The sequence below is a fragment of the Arachis hypogaea genome, chromosome 17, assembly GCF_003086295.3.
Source record: "Arachis hypogaea cultivar Tifrunner chromosome 17, arahy.Tifrunner.gnm2.J5K5, whole genome shotgun sequence".
Lineage (NCBI taxonomy): Eukaryota > Viridiplantae > Streptophyta > Magnoliopsida > Fabales > Fabaceae > Arachis > Arachis hypogaea.
In genome coordinates, this window is record NC_092052.1 from 130,282,968 (window position 1) to 130,304,540 (window position 21,573).

The 21,573-nt window shown below is 35.1% G+C and overlaps 1 protein-coding gene across 1 annotated transcript; it reads left to right on the plus strand.

The window, feature by feature from the left end:
- The first annotated feature begins 1,875 nt into the window (after window positions 1-1,875).
- On the plus strand, window positions 1,876-11,398 carry LOC112767181 (rho GTPase-activating protein REN1). The gene is made up of 24 exons (XM_072223629.1): window positions 1,876-2,240; window positions 2,510-2,638; window positions 3,037-3,073; window positions 3,932-4,008; window positions 4,351-4,421; window positions 4,534-4,612; window positions 4,760-4,853; window positions 5,423-5,542; window positions 5,960-6,037; window positions 6,611-6,666; window positions 6,743-6,812; window positions 6,916-7,000; window positions 7,374-7,617; window positions 8,161-8,379; window positions 8,628-8,864; window positions 8,974-9,023; window positions 9,350-9,410; window positions 9,490-9,573; window positions 9,651-9,707; window positions 9,840-9,994; window positions 10,105-10,165; window positions 10,330-10,425; window positions 10,635-10,990; window positions 11,080-11,398. The coding sequence occupies exons 1-23, from the start codon at window positions 2,211-2,213 to the stop codon at window positions 10,926-10,928; spliced, it is 2,484 nt and encodes an 827-aa protein (XP_072079730.1). The 5' UTR covers window positions 1,876-2,210; the 3' UTR covers window positions 10,929-10,990; window positions 11,080-11,398.
- The last annotated feature ends 10,175 nt before the right edge of the window (window positions 11,399-21,573 follow it).

Consider the following 21,573-nt stretch of genomic DNA (forward strand, 5'->3'; position numbering starts at 1 on the left):
GTATTAATTGCTTAACTTATATTTTATATAATAATAGAATATGGTAAATTTTTAATAGTAATCATAATTGTCATTTATTGAAATATTGATTAAAGATTATAATTAATATTTTTGTAATTTTTTAAAAAGAATTAATTTTTTTAGTATATATTAATTGCTTAATCACCCTACCAAATTAATAAATTTTTAATAGAGTTTTAAAATTTTAAACAATAAAAGAGTATTGTAATAGCTACCTATTCAAATTCTATTTCTAATTTAATTTACAACATGCTACAACTTAAAAAAAAAAAGTTAATTTTTAAAAGTTAGTTTTTATAAGTTTTTTTTTTTTCAAAACTAAAAATTTTACCAAACTAAATCTTAATCATCAAACTGGATCCTCATAACTTCTTATACTCTTGAACCTAATTCTTAGTATTAGATTTATAGAAATATTCTAGAACAAATATTTTTTTAGATAAAAATTCAAGTGTAATTTATTTCTTGTGAAATTATGAGTTAAAAATCGTTATATAATTTAATATATTTGACTAAATTATTATATAATAATTATAAATTATCAACTTCATGTAAACACAATTTCATGAATTTTTACCATCTTATTATATTAATTTGGTGAGATAAGAAAAATATTTTTATATCAACTACGTAAATATTTATCTAAAAGAACAAATATAATTAAACAATTATGTAAAATATCTTATACTGTCAATATAATAAAATTGTATTCTCTACATTATTATCCAAAATATGATAAAAACTCACATACAATTATCTTTATATAAAGTTAATAGTTGAGAATCGTTAAAGAATGATTTAATCAAACTTATTAAATCATCTAATAATTCTCAAGTATTAACTTCGCATGAAAATATTACGGATATGTAAAATTAATAATTGAGAATAGTTAAAAGATGATTTAACCAAATTTATTAAATTATCGAATAATTCTCAAGTATTAACTTCACATAAAAATAACATGGGAGTTTCCATCCTAAAATATTATTTTATCCAAAAAAAAAAAAACTAAGAACCCCAATAAGATTGACAACATGCGCTTTACCCTAGGAGTGACAACATACACCTTATTTGAGGATATTCAATAAAAATATATTTTATATAGATGTTAAATCAAAAATTTATCATTAAATAAAAAAGATCATTAAATACTAAAAAAATTATTAATTAATAATTTAATACGTTTTTTTACATAAAAATTAATTTTATTTTAAATTATTATCATATTATATAATAATATTACATATTTTTTTTTAACCCATAAATAAGGTCGGATACTCAGATTAAGAACATACATGATTAAGATTGGAATATTATCTATCCGAATATGATTGAATTTATATAAAATTCCAATCCACAAATAGGATTATGGTTGAATTCAAACTCTACTCTATCCATTATAAAGGTTAAACACCAACGCCAATGAGTTATAACTCAAATGATATAATCTTCCTATACTTAACTCAATTAAGAAGTTGCGGGTTCGATTCTTCTATCTTTAGTTAAAAAAAAAAAAAAGTTAAACACCAACACACCAAGTTCCGGGAGAGAAAAAAAAAAACATAAAAAACTAGAAAAGACACGTTCTCGTTGTTTTTGGAAGGTAATAATGTTAGAAAAAGAACACAACCGAAACACAAAAGCACACTGACGGATCATCAAAATCAAACTATAGCCAAAATGACCAAAATGACCCTTGTTGGTTTTCTTTTTCCCTCAGATTTTTTTTGTTCTTTGCTTGTTCCCTCCATAACCATAACCATAGCCATGACGATGACGACTTCCGTTTTTGAAGGCTGACGTGTACAACTCCTTCACATTAGGAAGACCCGCTCCTTCCTTTCTTTGTTTATAGAGAGAGAGAGAAACACAATCACAATTCACAAACCACAAAGACAAAGACAAAGACAAAGTCACAATCACAAACACACTCCAATTCTCTTCTTTCGTTTTTGTGTTTTTCACCCACTTTCACGCTTCCTCTTTATCCATTTTGTCTCTCCTTCTCTTGAAACTTTTGTTCTTTTTTCAATTTTTGAGGTATATGTTATAATGCCTCATTCAAAATTAAAAAGGTGATAGTGCTTTATGAGAACCTGCATTGCCGTTTTTTATTCAATTGAATGTGGTGAGCTTCGTTGGATAATTTTCTGGGATATGCTTCTGTGATTTTTTGAAGGATCACAGATATGACCAACAAAAGTGCCGAATTGTCTCAGGTGGAAAATGTTTCATCTATCTCTTTTTGTTGTTTGTTTGTTTTAGTATCTCTTAATAATGAATATACACAAATGAGATCAATGTTAATAAAATAGATGATTCTTGTTTAACTGAATTGATAGCTGCAAATTGCAAAGGTGGTGTGTTTATGTTTTCAAATTGAGACTGCTTGACTGTGCTACTGGGTTGAATCCACCTAAACTTTCTGCATTAACAGAAAAAGAGGGAAAGAGAGGGAGAATGATTATGTTTTGTTCTGTTTTTGTAGGGAACTACCGGGGCCGGGGCCACTATTCCCCTCCCTTCTACACCCCGGCCTCGGCCACCTGAGCATCAATTTCCACCGCGAGATAGCCAGCGAGAGGTGCAGCAAAATCGCGCCGGAAACACGAATACGGTAACTGTTGTCCTTTGAAAATGATGGATTTTCTGTGTGACTTTGGATCAAAGGGACTAATGTGATATCCACCTTATGGAATCATAGCCCTGGCATTGCTACATTGATTCACATTTTTCCCATGTTAGGCTTTTGCATGATCTTATGTGTAACTTGTTGGCAATTATTCTCTAGATTCTCTTTTATGTCACAGCTTAAGCATATATCCTAACTAAGATTGCCTAGACGGTGAAATGAATGCTAATTTGAAAAGGGAAAAAGTTCATCACTATTAAATTAGATAGATTGAAGGCAAATATAGTTTTTCATATCTTCATTAATTTGTTTTTACTGCTGAAATTACTCTGTGTCTTTCTTTTACCTCAGTTCATATATTCTTGTGATTTTGTATCTTGCAGATTTTCAAGAGTGGGCCACTTTTCATATCTTCTAAAGGTTTGTTCACTCAACTAGTTCACGTATTTTCTCCCCAAGAAACCATGCATTTATGTGATTTTAAATGCATCGAATAAGAGCGCATCGACAGTCTTTTACCAACAGTACTAGCAAGATGTAAATGTTTAAAACCCAAGAGAAATATCATATCTTAGAACACAGTTTTTAGAAGTTTATCACACTCCCCAAAATAATGTCATTCCTACTAATTAATCATTTGTTAAACTGAATCATAAGCTCTTGGATGTTTGGCCTTGTATAAGTTGAGGGAAAAAACAGAAAAGTGCATTCATTTGGTCCAACTTAATTAATGGTTACTTTGGTGTCCAACTGTTTGAATTGAATGTTCAGCACACAGTTCACCAATTTCATGCACTCTTCACATTTTCTTGACATAAAGGTTGAATATATACGGGAAGGATAAGAGATGTGACCTCAAAGCATTCTCGACTTAATGGCTTTGCTAATGAATTTGTTGGGCCTGAAAACTGTACTGAGTTAGTTGATGCATTATATACCTTTGTTTTATATATATAACTATCATAATAATGGGGAGATCTATGTAGTAAATGCAAAATGCAGGGAAAGAGAGAGTACTTTACCCGGGGAAAAAATATCCAGGAATTGAACAATATTTTGTAATAATCTTTGAAGTATAGTCCAAAGAGATATCTGATCTGAACCAGTGTTAGATATGTAGGACTCAGGAAATAAATGTGTTGAGTGTCAGTATTGAAATAATTTATATTTTCCATTTCTTCTTTTAATCCTTTCAATATTCAACCACTCAGCGAATATTTACTAAACAACATCCAATGCGAACCAAAATTTCTACGTCTGATATATATTGATGTGTAGGAATTGGATGGACATCTTGGAAGAAAAGGTGGTTTATTTTGACACAAAATTCACTTGTTTTCTTCAGAAGTGATCCGGTAAGTAATTCTGTTTTGGCATTTGAATTTGTTCAACTAGGTTTCCTTGTAATGTGTAAGCATTTATCATGTGTTTTGGCATCACATGAGATGCTCAACTAATTGAATAAATCAAATTGGTAATTAGCCATGTAGTGTGTTAGCTTAGGGAACATAAATTAGATTTTGAATTTCATTTAAATTTTATGTCACTAGTTTTCTTAATAAGTAAAAATATATCCATGGAAGAAGTCTTGGGTTTAGCTTTTGAAGTTTTAGGTTCTTTTGTCAAATGAAGTTGAGCAGAAAGTGGACATCATTTCCTCCTTTTGGGGGATTTTCTAATTTTTTATTTCTTTCCAGAGTGCTGTCCCTCAGAAAGGAAGTGAAGTAAATTTGACTCTCGGTGGCATCGACCTAAACAATTCAGGCAGGTTGGCTTGATTTCTACAACTCCATATGATTACCATTCTGTTTATGTTCATAATATCATAAAAGGAGCACGAAGTTTCATGACCTCCTTAACCACATTGTCAAATTTTGTAGTGTCATTGTCAAAGCGGACAAGAAACTTTTGACAGTTCAATTTCCCGATGCTCATGATGGACGAGCATTCACACTTAAGGTAAATACTTTCAAGACACTTTGATCTTTTATATGCATGACGCATATAGTCATTGAGTTCATCTCATTGAGATAAAAATAGGCAAAGAGTGGAGAACGCGAAATCTTTATCCACATGTAACTTATCAATCATTTGCTGACAATGTAGGCCGAAACTACAGAAGATTTATATGAGTGGAAGACCGCACTTGAGAATGCTCTAGCACAAGCACCCAGTGCTAACAATATGATGGAGCAAAATGGTATCTTCAGGAACAATTAGATTAATTCAATTGATATTTCTATGGACCAACACATGTTCTGGTTTTTAACTTTTTAAAATAACTACAATACTCACTAGAACCCACAGGAGGGTAGTGAGAAAGTTCAGAAACAATAATCAGTCCTAAAAACAACTTAGACAAGCCATAATACATGACAGACTAGCATGTATGCTCTTGTTATATTTTGCTTTACATGTGTCATTTGACCGCAGTTCAAACTTCAAACGTTGTGATGTGTACACTACAAATGTGGTATACACTGCTTCAGATAGTTATAGTTAAGTTTTAGTACAAGTTTGATCAGTGATGTGGATATTACATATCCATTTATTTTATGGTACTTGACAATGCTCATTGCTTTAAGTTTGTAGGATAATTGTTCCTTCTGTTTTATCTGGGTTGTTTATGCAGATATTACACATTTATTTAACATTTGCATTGTACCTTGGCTTTAAATTTTTTTGTGATGACATTTCTGCTTTATGCTGTAAAAATCCATAATTGGCTTGCTTTTCATTTGCAATGATTTGTCTGTGCTTCTGTTATAGTGAAGGATAAGGAACCAGTTAAATCCATTGTCATTGGCCGACCGATTTTACTTGCTCTGGAGGATGTCGATGGAACTCCAACATTTTTGGAGAAAGCCCTGAGATTCATAGAAGAATATGGTAGGTTTTTAATTTTCAGGATTTTGGCAGGAAAAAAATTTATGTAACACTTTGACCAAACTTTGTTAAGAAAATATAAATGTGTGTGTATTGTGAATGTGACTACTTTTTAATGAGTTAGAGAATTTTTTAAATGCGTGATTGATGCATTATACCAGACATTTTATTACTAGTGCATCACTGATGGATGTCTTTTAACCTAGATTTTGGTTCTTTATTTTGCTGAAAAGTTTACCTTATCCAGCTTATTTAATCTTTGTTGATTGATATATTTTAACCTAGACTTTCACCCTTTATTTTCTATAAAAGTAAGTCTTTAAATATATATGAGAATTAAAAAAAAATGTTGATTGATAGGAAATTAGTTCTTATTAGTCCAGTAGTGTTTACATGAATCTAATGAATGCTATAAAACAGGAGCCAATGTAGAAGGGATCTTGCGACAAGCAGCTGATGTTGAAGACGTTGAACGACGTGTTCGGGAATATGAACAAGGTTTGTGCTTCCATTTTGATTACAAATATCCGGAAGATTGTTCTCACATATTCTGCCATTAAATATTTACACTATAATTCTGGATTTTCCTTTAAATTGCTTTGAGAAATATGTGGATTGTTGTCCATCAAAGAGTTTTTTTTTTTTATCACTTATCAATTAGTTCATCAAAATATTGGATTTAATGGAATATTGTTAAATCCTTACATGAGCGTAACCAACGCAAGTTGGCACAGATGGATGAGGGTCTGTGTCCCTTAACCATCTCTCCCGAGTTCGATCCTCACTGGAAGATGGGAATGGAGCTTGCTTGCTTGGGAGGGTCGCCCACTTTGTGTGCCTCTGCAGTACCCGAGGGATTAGTCATTGGGCTCCCGGCCTGATGGATACCCTGGTACAAACCAAAAGAGAGTTTTTTTTTATCACTTATCAATTAGTTCATCAAAATATTGGATTTAATGGAATATTGTTAAATCCTTACATGAGCGTTTGACATGCAAAGGCTGTTGACTCTTCTGTTTTTTTTTTTTTTTCTCATTCAAAATTTCTCATAATGTCTTATTGTTCTTGCAGGAAAAACTGAGTTTACTGCAAATGAGGATGCACATGTTATTGGTGATTGTGTCAAGGTATATATTGAAGCACTAATACCTTTTATGTGGATCATTCATCATTATAATTCTTTATTATGTAAATTTTTTCCAGCATGTGCTTCGGGAATTGCCATCATCTCCAGTTCCTGCATCTTGTTGCAAGGCACTGTTAGAAGCTGTTCGTAAGTGTCCATTGTAGTTTTTTGCATCTTAAATGTCATTTATATGGATCTAGCTATTGAAGTTCAATTTTCTGTCATTGTTCGAAATTGACACAATCGATAGGCACTGATCGTAGCAGAAGGGTTTCTGCTATGCGCATAGCCATAAATGACACATTCCCTGAACCAAATCGCCGCTTATTGCAAAGGTATTTGATTGATTGATTGCTTTCTTATTCTCATTTCTCTCCTTTCTGGTTATCTTCTTATCAGCCAAATATATGGGTTACAAATAGTCTTATTCTTTTCAGTTAATTAATTTATTGAAATAATAATTTAGTTGTAACAGTTAACTGAGCCAAAGGTGTTTTGTCTTTTAAATGCTTGTTAACTAACTTTTGAAAAAGGAGTGTTAAGACCTGACAAAGGATTTTAAAACATAAAACCAGCTAGCATTAAAAATGTTCATGCGGGCACACACGTCCTTGCTCGGTTGGCATCTTGGCTCTTGGTGAAAGGAAATTGACATTTTATTTTGTTTATAATTTGATGGTGTAAATTATTGTGTTCAATTCTGTGCAGAATACTCATGATGATGCAAATTGTTGCTTCCCGCAAATCTGTGAATCGAATGAGCTCCTCAGCTGTGGCAGCTTGCATGGCACCCTTGCTTCTTCGCCCCCTTCTAGCTGGAGAATGTGAGATTGAAAATGATTTTGATGTAGGTGGTGATGGTTCTATGCAATTATTACAAGCAGCTGCTGCAGCCAACCATGCTCAAGCAATTGTTATAACTCTATTAGAAGAATATAATAACATATTTGGGGTAATTATGTTGGTCACTGCCTTTTACATCTTCTATATATGAAATATGAAACCATGTCACATTCTTTTTTCTATACTATTTCATCATTTACAAATTGTAGATCTTATATTTGTTTATAAATCATACACATATTGTGCACAATTTTCTATTTCTAAAAGAATAGAGGGTAAGTTACTTCCATATTCTCTCAACTTTTCTTGTTAAATAGTTCTCCAAAACATATAAGCTATTAGGTAGAGAGGCCCATGAATGACTTTACACCTTAAAAGTTAAAACAACTCTCATGCAAGAGTCTCTCTTTTGGGTTTGATTGCTTGTAAGTTCCCTTGCATTAAAATTCAACCATTCCTTGGAAAAATTAGGGAAACAAAGATCAAACTCCAAATCTCGTGACTATAGAAGCTGTAATACCATATTATGAACCATCTCTAGGCTTTTGAGTGGAGATGCATGAATGATGTTATACCTATTGTAATATGACATGGTTGTTATTGATGTTATGTGTTATTGTCTCTTCAAGTTCCTAAGTGGTTATTGTTATAGGCTGATGGTTGTGGTTCTCCTGGCCCTGATATATACTCTGACTCGGATGATTTGGAATCTGAGAGTGAAGAGGCTACTGATGAAGACTTGTCCTATGATGAAGAATATGACGATGAAGAAGATGAATCAGTTCAGGAGTCTGATGAAGATGCAGATGAAGTTGGTAGTGGATCCGACGGTGAGAATGGAGAGTCTGAGACCGATTATATATCTGAGAAGGTTTAAAGCTAATTTATTCATTTCATGATATTTATGTAACCTTAATACACAGGTTTTTCATTAAAGAGTATCCATTTCATTGCCTCTATCTGAAATTAATTTAGGAAAGACTCATATCGTCAAGTTTTCAGATATAAATGCACTGAAAGAAAGATAAAGAAGTAATCTGAGATTAACAGATGTTGCTGCAGCTCGGAAGAAAGAGAGAGAGTGAAAAACCATCTTATTCTAATCTTTTTGATCTGCAGGATCCTGAACAATCTAATTCAAAAGCTCATGGTCTAGAAAATAAAGCAAAAAAGCATGGGGATACCAAAGGCAGCGAAAGTATCACAAGTCAAACTAATACTGCTGAAGCAGTTGGACAAGCTTCTGCTAACCCGAAAAAAGCGCATGATTCACCTTCTCCGACCCCATCTTACAAAAAATCTGCAACTATATCCAATAGTCCAGATTCTCGGCGCAACTGTTTGGGTCGTACCTCTGTAAGTTAATTGTTTTAAAATTCATGATGTGATTTCTTTTTTGTGTTTCCACTTATGTCATTGTTGCTTGGCCTAATTTTATTGAAGCATTTATTTGTATTCTGACCAGGCAAGGAAGAACCTTTCCATGGAATCCATTGATTTCACTGTTGATGATGAGTAAGTATATATGAAATATGTCTAATTCTCTTACTTGAGTCCCTGTGGTGTTTTTGTATTTTCGACTTTATCTTGTTTGTTTCCATTTATGACATGTTTCTTGATAAGTTTATTATGTGCCTGGGGAATTCGGACTAAGTTTTTGTGATTGATCAAAGATCAAAGCATGATACATTCTATAGTTAGCTTAAAATAAGGGTGTAGGATCTAATCGAAGAATTCAACTCCTAATGTGTTGAATTAGACCTTAATGTGATTTGATGCGCAATGAGCATGGTGGTTGTTAGTTTCTTCACTTATCTGTGTTCACTAATGTTTCTGATCAGTGAGGAAGTCGAAAAGCTTGAATATACAAAGAAAGACTTACAAAACCAAATTGCAGAGGAGGTATTTACTTGAGAAAACCGAGTGGTTGTGTTTCTAAATTCTTTGAAGTCAACTGATCTTTATTCCCTTTGTCTTGTAGACCAAGGCAAATGAAAATCTGCAATCTCATATTGACAACAGAAAGAAATCCTTGCTAGAGCGTCGTATGGGTCTCGAGCAAGAAGTACTTTCCCACAACCCTTGTTTCGCATGCATTCACATAAAATTAAGATTCTGCTTTTTCTAAAAAAAATTTCACAGGTGATTAGACTACAGGAACAACTGGTCAAGGTGAAGAATGCTCGGGCAAATAATGAGGTAGGACTCAAGTTTAAATACAGGATGGTTATCTGGTTTATCCAGTATAGATGAAAAACTTATTCAAAATCAGACACAAGAGTGTGTTTGAATCATCATTCAACTAATTTGTAATCTGAAAGTTTTCTACAGATCAGGACAGAGCTCGGGGAATTAACTCTCATAGAAATGGATCTGGCTAACTTTGAGAACAAGGTTATTGAACTTGGGATGCGGCTTAATGTACAACTCGAGCGCAAAGCTCGATCTACTTTGACTCAACCGACATCAAACCATGAAAGAAAATCGTATGTTTATCATTTCCCATGATCTTGTTCATGCTTCTGTTTCTTTCTTTTTGGAAGTTATATTTATATTTATAATTAGTTTACTTTTTTTTGCCTGGAATTTTTTACAGGAAGAGTAAGGTAGAGACTGAAGTTGTGCAGACATCACAATTTGAAAGGTCAACGAGCAAGGTAAATCCACAATGTAGATTAAGTATTTATTCCAGTCTCTACCACAGGCACATTATAACCCCATAATTAGATGAAAATTACAACTAAAAATTAGGATCAAATTTACTGAAAGAATTTGAAATTCATAATTTCTTGAACCATGGGTATTTGCATTGGTAAAACAGGACACTCACCTCAGTAAAGCAGAGACTGTCAATGAGAGGAAGTCAGAGAGCAAACATCCACCTTCTGGTTTAAAGAAATCTGGTTCAAAGGGAGAGGTAATGCAGATCATAAATATCAAAACTTTCTAGCTCCTCTTTTCTATAATTAATTCTGGCTATCTACTTTGTTACAATATATAACTATATCCTGAGCCAGAAACAAATGTAGAAGATATAAATTACTTCATGCAAGGTTTGACTTATTTATTCAAATGATTTCACTATTACACTGACAAAGCTGATGTCCGGACTTAACCTTTTTGAAGGTTCGCCGAAGTCAAGAACTACCGCGCAACCCCGATAGAGGAAAAGGATCCGAGCTAAACCAAACACATCCATCCCCTGTGCCAAACCAAGAGAAGCCTAGAGGGTTGGACAGTTCCCAGTCACTACAGATCCCGGAAAGAAGCAGCAGCAAAGGTAAATCACATCAAAGTTCTGATAAATTAAGAAAATCAGATAGTCAGCCAAGCCGGAGTCCAACTCCGAAACACCTGGAAAGAGGAATATCAGAAAGCCATCTCCATAATCAGTCTTATAATGTGGATAAGGGTCGATGATTATGAGACCAGCCAGTTGTTTTGTTATGCAATAAATTCCAGATATGTGTCTTAAGCAATCAGTAAGCACTTCCCCCCTTCTCCATGTGTGACATTGCTATGTCTTCAACAAGGTTTTGTGTAGTTTTGCTAAGTTTTACTTATTTGGTAGGATTGGCGCAATAGTCCATGTTCATAGGAGAGAAGCAGAGTCCATTATAACTGAAAATGAAGGATGTGCAAGGCATAGTTCAACAGTCCCCCATTGACATATATATATAAGCCAAGAAATGTTAGAAACTTAACATGCTGATTTCTACTGGTGAACAGCATGATGATAATTTTGCAATTGCATAATCTTATTTTTGTAACTGTAACTATGATAGATTTGTTTGGCATAAAGCTGGCAAAGCATTGAGCAAATAGATACAACATGGTTCAAGCTCATTTGATATGAGATAATATAGTGGACAATTTATTGTGTTTCTAAATCCGGATGGAATAATTTAATGCCCCGTCAAAATTAATCAAAATAGAAAAAGAAATGTCCATGATGCCATGTAAGTTGGTAGCTTTCTATTTTTTTTTTTTTCCTTTTCTTGTACACAGCTTTCTTTTTTTTTTTTTTTTGTCGATGGATTGGACAACCCCAATCCTAGGTACACAACACACCCACACGCTCCTCACATATTTTTATCACATTTTTCCTCCATTACATTCTTTAGGGTTTGAACCCTAGACCTTAAGGTGGGGAGAGAGGAGAAATGCCATTAGAGCCAAGGCTCATTGGCCTTGTACACAGCTTTCTAAATTCTAATGCTGGAATGTAGAGAGCGAACTTTTGGTTTTTTTTTTTTTAATATTGGGCATTGAATGGTGTTTTTTACCAAAATGAACCCATTGCAGTGATGAGTGATTGACGCAGTTGTGGAAAGCGCCATCAGAGAAGAGAAAAACATAATTATTTCTTTTGTTCTTTTTCCATGAATCTGTTATCTTGGAATATTAGAGGCTGTGTGAACAAGGCGTCCATACGCACCTTAAAAGAACTCTGCAAACAGTATCGACCTGATATGGTAATTTTGTTGGAGACAAAATGTAGTGGCGACACGGCAGATAAGGTGATTAGAGAAATGAGTTTTAATTATTGTATTAGGGAGGAGGCTGAGGGGTTTGCGGGAGGCATTTGGGTTTTGTGGAATAATCCTAACCTGAATGTACAAGTGTTGAGAAACCATAGCAGTTCCTTTATTTACAAATTGCTGATTTTAAAAGAAGATTTTGGTGCCTAACAGTAGTGTATGCTAGCCCACATGCTCACTTGAGATATAAACTTTGAGAAGAAATGAAGAAAATTGCAACTGATATGAAATTGCCATGGCTTTTGATCGGAGACTTCAATGATATTAGTAAGGCAGATGAGAAAAAAGGAAGTGCTACTCTAGACATGCATGCTGTGAACCGTTTTAAGAGATGGATAGAGGAATGTGGTTTAATTGACATGGGATATATTGGCTCAAAGTTTACATGGGTTGGGGGAGTTAGAGGAGGGTTGGACAGAGTCTATAAGAGACTGGATATGGCTCTTTCAAACTCTGATGGGAGAATTGCATTTCCAAATGCTAACATAAACATACTTCTAAGAGTTAACTCAGACCACCATCCTCTCCTAGTTTCGCTAGAACCGGAAAGAGTGGATAAAGTTGAAAAATCCTTCAGATATGAGGCCATGTGGAAGACACACAGTGATTTTACAAGAGCTGTAAAGGAGTTATGGAATAAGGAGATTGATGTTCCCAGAGCACTAAGCATCATGACAGAGGGTTTGAGAAAGTGGAATATGAAAGTTTTTGGCCATATTTTTAAGAAGAAAAGAAGGCTCTTAAATAAGTTGAATGGTATTCAGAAGTCACCTACTTATGGAAGGAACCATATTTAGTGGAACTTGAAAAGAATCTACAGGAGGAGCTTAGTGTGATTCTTGATCAAGAGGAAGTTTTTTGGCTTCAAAAGTCACGACAACAATGGATTGTAGAGGGTGATAGGAATACGAAGTACTATCACACCAAAACAATCATTAGAAGAAGACGGAACCGCATCTTAAAATTAAGAAAGGAGGATGGTTCATGGTGCGAGAATGTTAAAGAGTTAAAGCTCATAGCACTCAATTTTTTCAAAAAGCTTTATCAAAATGAGATGATAAGAAGACCAATCCTTGTTACTGAAAATACCTTTCCAAGATTAGAAGAGGAACAATATGAAGACTTGTTTCGGCTACCTTCCCCAGAGGATGTTAAAAATGGCATGTTCAACACAGAATCTTTAAAAGCTAATTGGAAGGTACCCAGCCCTCTTTTTCAAAGATAATTGGAAGACTTTGGGTGAATCGGTTACAAAATATGTAGCAGATATTTGGAGAAGCCCAAGAGAGATAGAGCACATCAACAATACCCTTTTGGCTCTGATCCCTAAGGTAAACTAGCCGGAGTTCATCACACAATTCAGACCAATCTCATTATGTAATGTTATATACAAATGCATCACAAAATTTCTAGTTGAGAAGTTAAAGCCAACTCTTCAAGATCGTATATCTCCCTGCCAATCAAGCTTCGTACCGAGTAGAAATATACATGATAATATTATCATAGCCCAAGAGATGACCCATGATATGAAGAGGATGAAAGGAAAAAAGAAATTCATGGTTCTCAAGATAGATTTTGAGAAGGTGTATGACAGACTAAATTGGAACTTCTTGGAAGTCACTTTGAGGGAGTTTGGCATAAAAAAGCAGGAGCTGGAGATTATTATGGCCTGTGTAAAGTCGGTGAAATACAAGGTACTCTGGAATGGGTGTAAAACAGAGATTTTCTAACCAAATCGGGGACTTAGATAAGGAGACCCCATATCTCCATACTTGTTTGTCATAGCCATGGAGAAATTATCTCATGCCATAAAGGATGATATTGGGAAGGGACTATGGAAGTCGATGAGGGTAGGAAGAGATGGACCTCAAATTTCACATCTACAATTTGCAGATGATCTCTTACTTTTTGCAGAGGCATTTCTATCCCAAATAAAGCAAATCAAGAGAACTCTCAAAGGATTTGAAGAGGCATCAGGAATGAAAATAAATGTGACAAAGTCATCTATTCTTTTTTCAAAAAATATGGAACATAATATTAGAGAAAGTATAAAGGGAGCATGCAATTTTCAAGAAGTCTCTTGTTTGGGGAGATATTTAGGAGCCTTGTTAACTAATGGTCGAAAAAGTAAAGAAAAATACAAAAATATCCTAAACAGAGTTAAAAGGAAAATTCAAGAAAGTCAATTGTCTATCAATGGCGGGACGCATCACTTTGGCTAAATCAGTTGCGAGTCCGTGTTTAAATTTTGACATGCCTTTTTTCCTCATACCAAAAGGGAGAGGAGCCGAAGTTGAGAAGCTTCAACAAAAATTCATCTGGGGAGAAGATCAGAATAACAAGAAAATTCATGCAGTCAGTTGGGGACAAATTTGCAAGCCAAAGGAGCTGGGAGATTTAGGATTCTGAAGGATTCATGTGATGAATCAAGCATTTCTAATGAAGACACTATGGAGATTGTTCACAGAAAAAGAGGCGCTTTGGGTCAGAATGATGTATAGCAAGTATGGGAAGGGAAGAAACCTTCTACAAGGTATGGAGACCTATAAAACTAATTCCCCTTTGTGGAAAAATCTGGCTGCTCAATGGAGTAAACTGATAAAACATACAGATTTTACGGTGGGTGACGAAAAGACTATAAACTTTTGGACTGACCCCTGGGTTAGAAATGAAGGGCAACTTTGTTTGAAAGTGACAAAACCTCTAGAAGAAGAGCTTCTCAGTCTCAAGGTGAGAGACTTTAGACTGGAAACTGGAGAGTGGAACCTACATTTTCTTGCTCGCTATCTCCCACACGAAGCTATCCAAAAGATAAGAGCAACTCCTCCTCCAAGTGATGAAGGAGGTGAGGACAGAATCCTTTGGAATCTTTTGAAGGATGGGGAGTTTACCATAGCAAGCGCTTACAAGTGCTTAAGTGATAATAATAATGAAGTTGAAGATAGAATTTGGAAAATCCTATGGAGCTAGCAAGGACCACAAAAGATAAAATGTTTCGGATGGCTGATGATTCACAAAAGACTCTTAACAGCGGAGAGAAGAGCAAGGTTGTTCAGTAGTAATCCAGACTGTCACATCTGCCAAGGCCAACAAGAAATAATTCTACATGTACTAAGGGACTGTCCCCCAGCTGCTAAGGTTTGGCATCAATTAATTTATCCGCAGCACTTTAACATGTTCTTTAGAGCTCCCTTTAATCTCTGGGTGAGGTAGAACTTGATAACAGAAATTGGTAGAATTAATCAGAAAAAATAAAAGACATACTTCCTAGTAACTTGTTGGTGATTGTGGCATTAGCGTAATAAAGAAATATTTACCCAATCTACAACAAGACCAGCAGAAGCTAAAAGCTCCATCATGGCTTACGTCCAAAACATAAAAGAAGCTTTTAAAAAAGAGCCTCTTATCAATTATCCCAAGCGAAAAAGAGAGATACAAGTATCGTGGAAGATGCCCCCTGTTGGATGGATTAAAATTAACTCAGATGGAACCTCCTTGGGCAACCCTGGAAAAGCGGGATGCGGTGGCATAATTAGGAATGAACACAGTAAATGGTTGGCTGGATATATGGTGAATGTAGGAAATTGTACAGCTTTTCAAGAAGAATTATGGGGACTGCTACATGGATTGATAACAACTTGGAAGGTTGGACTAAGAAGAATTGTGTTTGGAATTGATGCTAGAACGGTGTACAACCTGATGATCAAACCCAAGCGATGCATGAATCATCACGAGCCACTGGTTAGACAAATTCACCAAATGACGATAAGGGAATGGAAAATTGAATTCAGACATACATACAGGGAAGGAAACAGAGGAGCGGACTTCTTATCCCGTAAAAGTTTGATGGCAGCATCGGGATTTCATTTTGTTGAATTTTTCTGAGTGAAAAAATGTATCTTTTACAAAAAATTCTTATAAAAATGCGTACCGGCACTTAAGCTGGAAGTACCGGCTCTAGTCTGACCGGTACCATGTATTGAGAAAATAAGATTTTGAAAATTGAATTTATTGTTTTGAAAGGACAAAAATAATTTAGAATAAAAAATCGGACACTAATCTTAAAGATTTTGGCCCAAAGTGGGTAAAACGGACCTAAAACGCTAACGGGTTAGAAAGGGCCCAAGTTGGGCCCAAGCCTAACATATGTAAGTGTCAATTAATGAGCATTCAGCTCATTTTACCCTAGAAACAAAGAAAGGGGGCGCTGGTGAGAGAAGAGAGGAAGAAGAGAGTTGCTACTATTCATCTCTTCCTTCTTTTGGCCATATCTTGAGCTACGGAACTCCGATTGATGAGCCGTTTGCGACCACGCGAAGTTCTCGCCGAGTTCATCATTTCTAACAAAGTTTTGTTGTAAGAAACTCTTTCTCTAGCTCCAATTTTCTGTCCTAACCTAAAACTCCAGAATGGCTTTGGATTTTTGAGTTTCTTTGTGTTTTTGTTGGTTAGGGATAATCTAGTATTGAAATATTGTTGGATTTTGCCCTTATTCTTGTTGGGTAAGGTAAGTCTCTTCAAACTCTTGTGGTTTGATTATTTTGGTTAGCCATAGTGCTGATTTTTGGTATGTTATATGTGTATAGCTTGATAGTTTGTAAGTTTTGGAAGTGATGTTGGTGCTTGAGGCTTGTTGATCTTGTTGGAATCAAGCTTTGAGTATTTGTGCTTTTAGAGAATCGGCTAAGGTATGGTTTCGGTTTCCTTTATGTAATATGTAATGTTTCGTAAAATTTAGGCTGGTGGCCTCTAAAATAGGATTGAATTGTATGAGTTGAATGAAATGAACTTTTGATATGGAGTTGTTGTGGTGATATGAAGTTGGTATTGATGATAAGTTGTGATATTTGTTGATGTTGGTGATGATTATTGATTTTGGTTGATAATTAATGATGAATATTGATGTTGTTGGTAATGGATGGCAAGTGTTGATATTGTTGATAAATGATATGGATTATAAGTTTTGATAATGATAAATTGAAGCTTGGATTGATAAGTGTTGAAGGAGTTAATAAATTGGGATATTAAAGGTTGGATATTATATAGTTGAATAATGATGGAAATTTATAAGTTTTTGTGTGAATTAGGTTAAATTTAGAGTTGGTTGAGGTGAGTATTAAATGATTTAGATGATTGAATGATTGATATGGTTGAGGAATATTTGGCATGGATTCTTGAGTGATTTTGGTATTGTCGGGTTGTGAATAATTGGTTTTGAATTGAGAGTGTTGGTAAAATTGAGTTTTAAAGGTTTTTGGTAAAAACGGATTTTTGGCCAACTTTGGCGGATCATATCTTAAGCCTCAATTTTTGAAATTGATTGAATTTTGTATCAAATTAAAGATAATTCAAAGAGCTTTAAAATAGTATAGATTTTGTGGAAATCAGAATTTTGTAGAAAAAGATATGATCATTGAAAATTGGTGTCAAAAATCTGAATTCTGTGATATTAAAAAAATTGTAAGTTCTGGTTTGTGTACCCACGCACACACCTGTACCTACGCTTCGAGCAGAACGAGTGTCGTGACTCGTGCGTATGCACAACATCATGCGTACGCACAAGTTGGGAAGAGCCTTCTGTTGAGTGCGTCCGCACGTATTCATGCATACACACAAAATAGAAAATTTTACTTTGTGTGCGTACACACACCTCTATGCATATGCACAAGTTGAGAAAACTCTTTTGGGTGTGCGTACGTACAACCCTATGCATACGCACAATGCCCTATTTTTCATTTAAAACCTTGTTTTTAACCGTTTTACCTTCTCGACAAGCTTGTAAACTTCTGTAACGCTTACTTAGGATTTCTTAACTTATTTTTAGGCTTTGAAATATAGAGTGTACCCTAAGTGAGTTTAACTAAATATTTTCTGGTAAAAAGTTTAGAGCCGATGACTTAGGTTCTGGAAGGTTATGGACGAAATTAGTGTAAGTTAAGTTGTGAAGTATGTCTTTGAGGAGAATTTGAGAAAGGAGAATGATTATGATGAAATGGAAAGTTGATGATGGTTATGATTATATTGGAACTTGAAAATGAATGTTTATGGTTAATGGAATGAGTATGAACAAAAGTGTGCTATGATCAGTGGTCTCTAAGATGGACTATATGATTGTGACATGCATTGTTCTCCATCGTAGGGACTATGACGGTCTCCCACCTACGTTCGGATGTGAGGGCTGTGGCAGTCTCCCGCTTACGTGACATGCATTGTTTTGGTAAGTCGCTATGCGCCTCGGGTAAGGGCTGTGGCAGTCTCCCGCTTGTTGAGGTAGCAGTGCCGGCGTAGGGTCTGTGGCAGTCTACCGCCTATGTTGAGATGTGAGGATTGAAGCTGGGCTTCCCACTTACATTTCTCTCTGGTTGCAAGGTGGTAGGGCACTATCCCACGAAATCATGTGACATCCAAAAGAAGGTGGTAGGGCACTCTCCCTCAAAACGTTTTCCTCTTAATGGAGAAGGTGGTAGGGCACTCATCCCTCAGAATTATTCCTCCTGAGTATGTGCAACAGAGAGACTAATCTGGGAGTTGCCGACCGAATTTTGTGTTGGGTTTGGCACTATAATCGACATGTGATATCACAGCCAATAGGACAAGCATTCATCATATGCATCTCTTATGTGCTTGTTTGCTTTGATTACCTGCAGTTTGCCTAAATGTATAATATGCCTACTTGCTTCTTGAATTACTTATTATACATGAATATTATCTGTGTATTACTTGTTTGCATATACTTGTGATTGTCTGGTGCTGAGGAGGTTAGGTAGGTGGGGGCGATGGGATCGCGTCGAGGGTAGGTTGGCGAAGGCTGTGAGATACAGTGGTGTGATTGGTATTAGTTAGAAATCTCCTAAGTTTAGATAACTCTATTTATGGTTTACGGTTTAAGTTATTTATTTTCTTAAGCTTGAATATTTGTATTTGATGTGAAGTTCTAGGATTGTCTTTGGCGTCCCGAAATCTTATATCTTATATATTGGGCACTGTTACCATACTGAGAACCTTCGGTTCTCATACCATATGTTGTTGTTGCTTTTCAGATGAAAGTCGTAACCCACCTCGGTGAGTTGCGGGATGGTGACAGAGTGGAAGATCTTTTACTATCTCTTTGTATTTTCATTATTGGTTGTAGTACTTTCTCTCATCTTTTTACTTTAGACTTTATGGCCTTAGAGGCATATATATATATATTATGTTTTGTTCTGTCCGTGCATACGCGTTCAGTTGTCGTGTGTGAACGCTTCGCGTTTCGTATTTTCGTTTTATGCGATTTTGAGCTTTACTCCTTCATTGGGCTTCTAGTTATATAAATTCTTGGATATATATTATATATTATAAGCTTTAGAACTGTCATGACACTTTGTTATCCTTTGCTTTACGGCTAGGGTTAAGGTTTAGGGTAACGGGATGTTACAAAAAAAAAAAGAGAATAATAAGAACCGTAGGGCTTATTGGGAGTGCTTGGCACTCTATGAAAAGTTGAGGGATGAAGGTGTGATCGTACATCAATGGTGATGTTAGAAACTCAAAAACAAGCACAACAACAATGGATGGATATCTTGTTTATTGTAAATTTTTCATTAAGAGAATTGTCTTATTGCATGTGTGTGCAGGTATGTGTAACACCCTACCATACAAAGCCTTACGCTTAAGTCGTAGAGCAGAGGTGGGGAGGTATTACGACCTCTAAAAGTAAAATACGTACTTAAATATAGTTGAAAGAAATCATATCTAGGAGCCTTGAAGAATAAGCTAAACAAAAGCGAAAATAGAAAATCGTGTCACACTCGCAAGGTTAATCGTAAAACGGATAGGTAAGATCATAAGAAGGCTAAAAACATAATATACATATCAGAGTTCCAAAACACATATATCAAGCTCCAGGCTCGATCTGCGAAGTTAAGGCCGGCTAGAGTATATATATATATATATATATATATATATATATATATATATATAACCCAAAATAAAACTCAAACTACAGAATAAACATCTATTTCTCTAAGTCAACCTCTAGGAGGGACAAACATAAAATATATATAGAGAAGAATCTATATACATATATACATAGCATAAACACAAAATACAATATCCCAAAATAACCACACTTCGCTTGCACAGGAAACTCCAGACACTCAGTGAGGTGCCTCTCGATCTGCATCTGAAAAACAACAGGAATGAGAACTCGAGGTTCTCAGCATGGTAAAGGTGTCCGCTTAGTTAATATAAAAGGTCTCGAAAAAGTCAGAGGCATTCCTAGAACTCCGCACTCAGATTTTAGCTTAAAGATTCAACTAAACCAGAAATTAGGTAAGTTATCTAAGGTATTCAAGTTCTGAATCTAATTTTAACCTAACACTTCACTTTCTATCTGCTCCAATCATCCAAATCACCGGTGGAACACCCCCTCTCACACCTCCGCCAAGAGGGGTTTCTCAGAAAATATACACATACAATTCAAGTAAGAAAAACACAGATAGAGAAGCAATTATAGCAAGTAGAACAAGTAGCAGATAAGCAGAGTTAAACAGTTAAGCAAACCAAAACAATGCACAATCAAGCAAAACAAACAAATGCATATGATATATGCATGTTCTGTGGATGATGAGTCTCATCTGTCGGTTATATAGCCAACCCGACATGTCCTAGTAGTTAACCATTGGACAGTCCCTCGATGCGCGCATCCCCAAGCACAAAAATAATATCCATGGAGACAAACTCTAAGCTCAAATATAATATTCTATGGAGTCCAACTCCAAACTCAATAATATTATATTTAAAATCCATATATATATATATATATGCCCATGGGAGAACCCGGGGAGTTAAAGTGCCCGGTCACATCTTGCGACAGAGGGTCAACAAATAGTTTCAAATACACAAGCCACATAATAATTTTTTTTTCTTTTTAAAATAACACTTCAAATCAAAACTCCAATTCTTATAGAAATTTTGGTAGATCTCCTCTAAAATTTAAATTTCTGCCACCCTTCAAGGGTCCCAACCACCAAACCAAACTTCTCTCAGTCATTCAAAATGTTTCCAGTATCAAATTATTTCAAAATCAAATAAATACTAATATTAAATCTTTTCCCAAAACCAACCAACTCTAATAGCAAATCATTAACAACAACCAAACCACACATCTTATACCATATACACAATCCACCAATAATTTGTTCAATTCATTCCTATCTTAAGGTCTTCTAGCCTAAGTTTTCACGTGACATTAAACATTAACTACGAGAAACCAAAATCATACCTTGATCGATTCCTTCCTAAACTCGGAACACCTCAAAAACCTCTCATTTCACAAGCTCCAAGTTTCCAAACGTCAATTACTCAAGTCTAATTATCCGGATTTTGTTCCAAACTGTCCAATTGAACTCCGAATTAACCAGAACACAATCTATTTCACACAATATCACTATAATCATCATAGGGTTCACTAACTCAATGATTCACAAGGGTTCAACAGTTTCTTACCTTACCCACGGATTAATTGGACAAAACCCAGTGATTAT

What these genes read in the sequence shown, in the direction of transcription:
- LOC112767181 (XM_072223629.1), top strand. Translation starts at nt 2,211, where the DNA reads ATGACCAACAAAAGTGCCGAATTGTCTCAG. An exon ending in GCGCCGGAAACACGAATACG is followed by an intron (nt 2,639 to 3,036) that starts GTAACTGTTGTC and finishes TGTATCTTGCAG; the next exon opens with ATTTTCAAGAGTGGGCCACT. An exon ending in CAATATGATGGAGCAAAATG is followed by an intron (nt 4,854 to 5,422) that starts GTATCTTCAGGA and finishes CTTCTGTTATAG; the next exon opens with TGAAGGATAAGGAACCAGTT.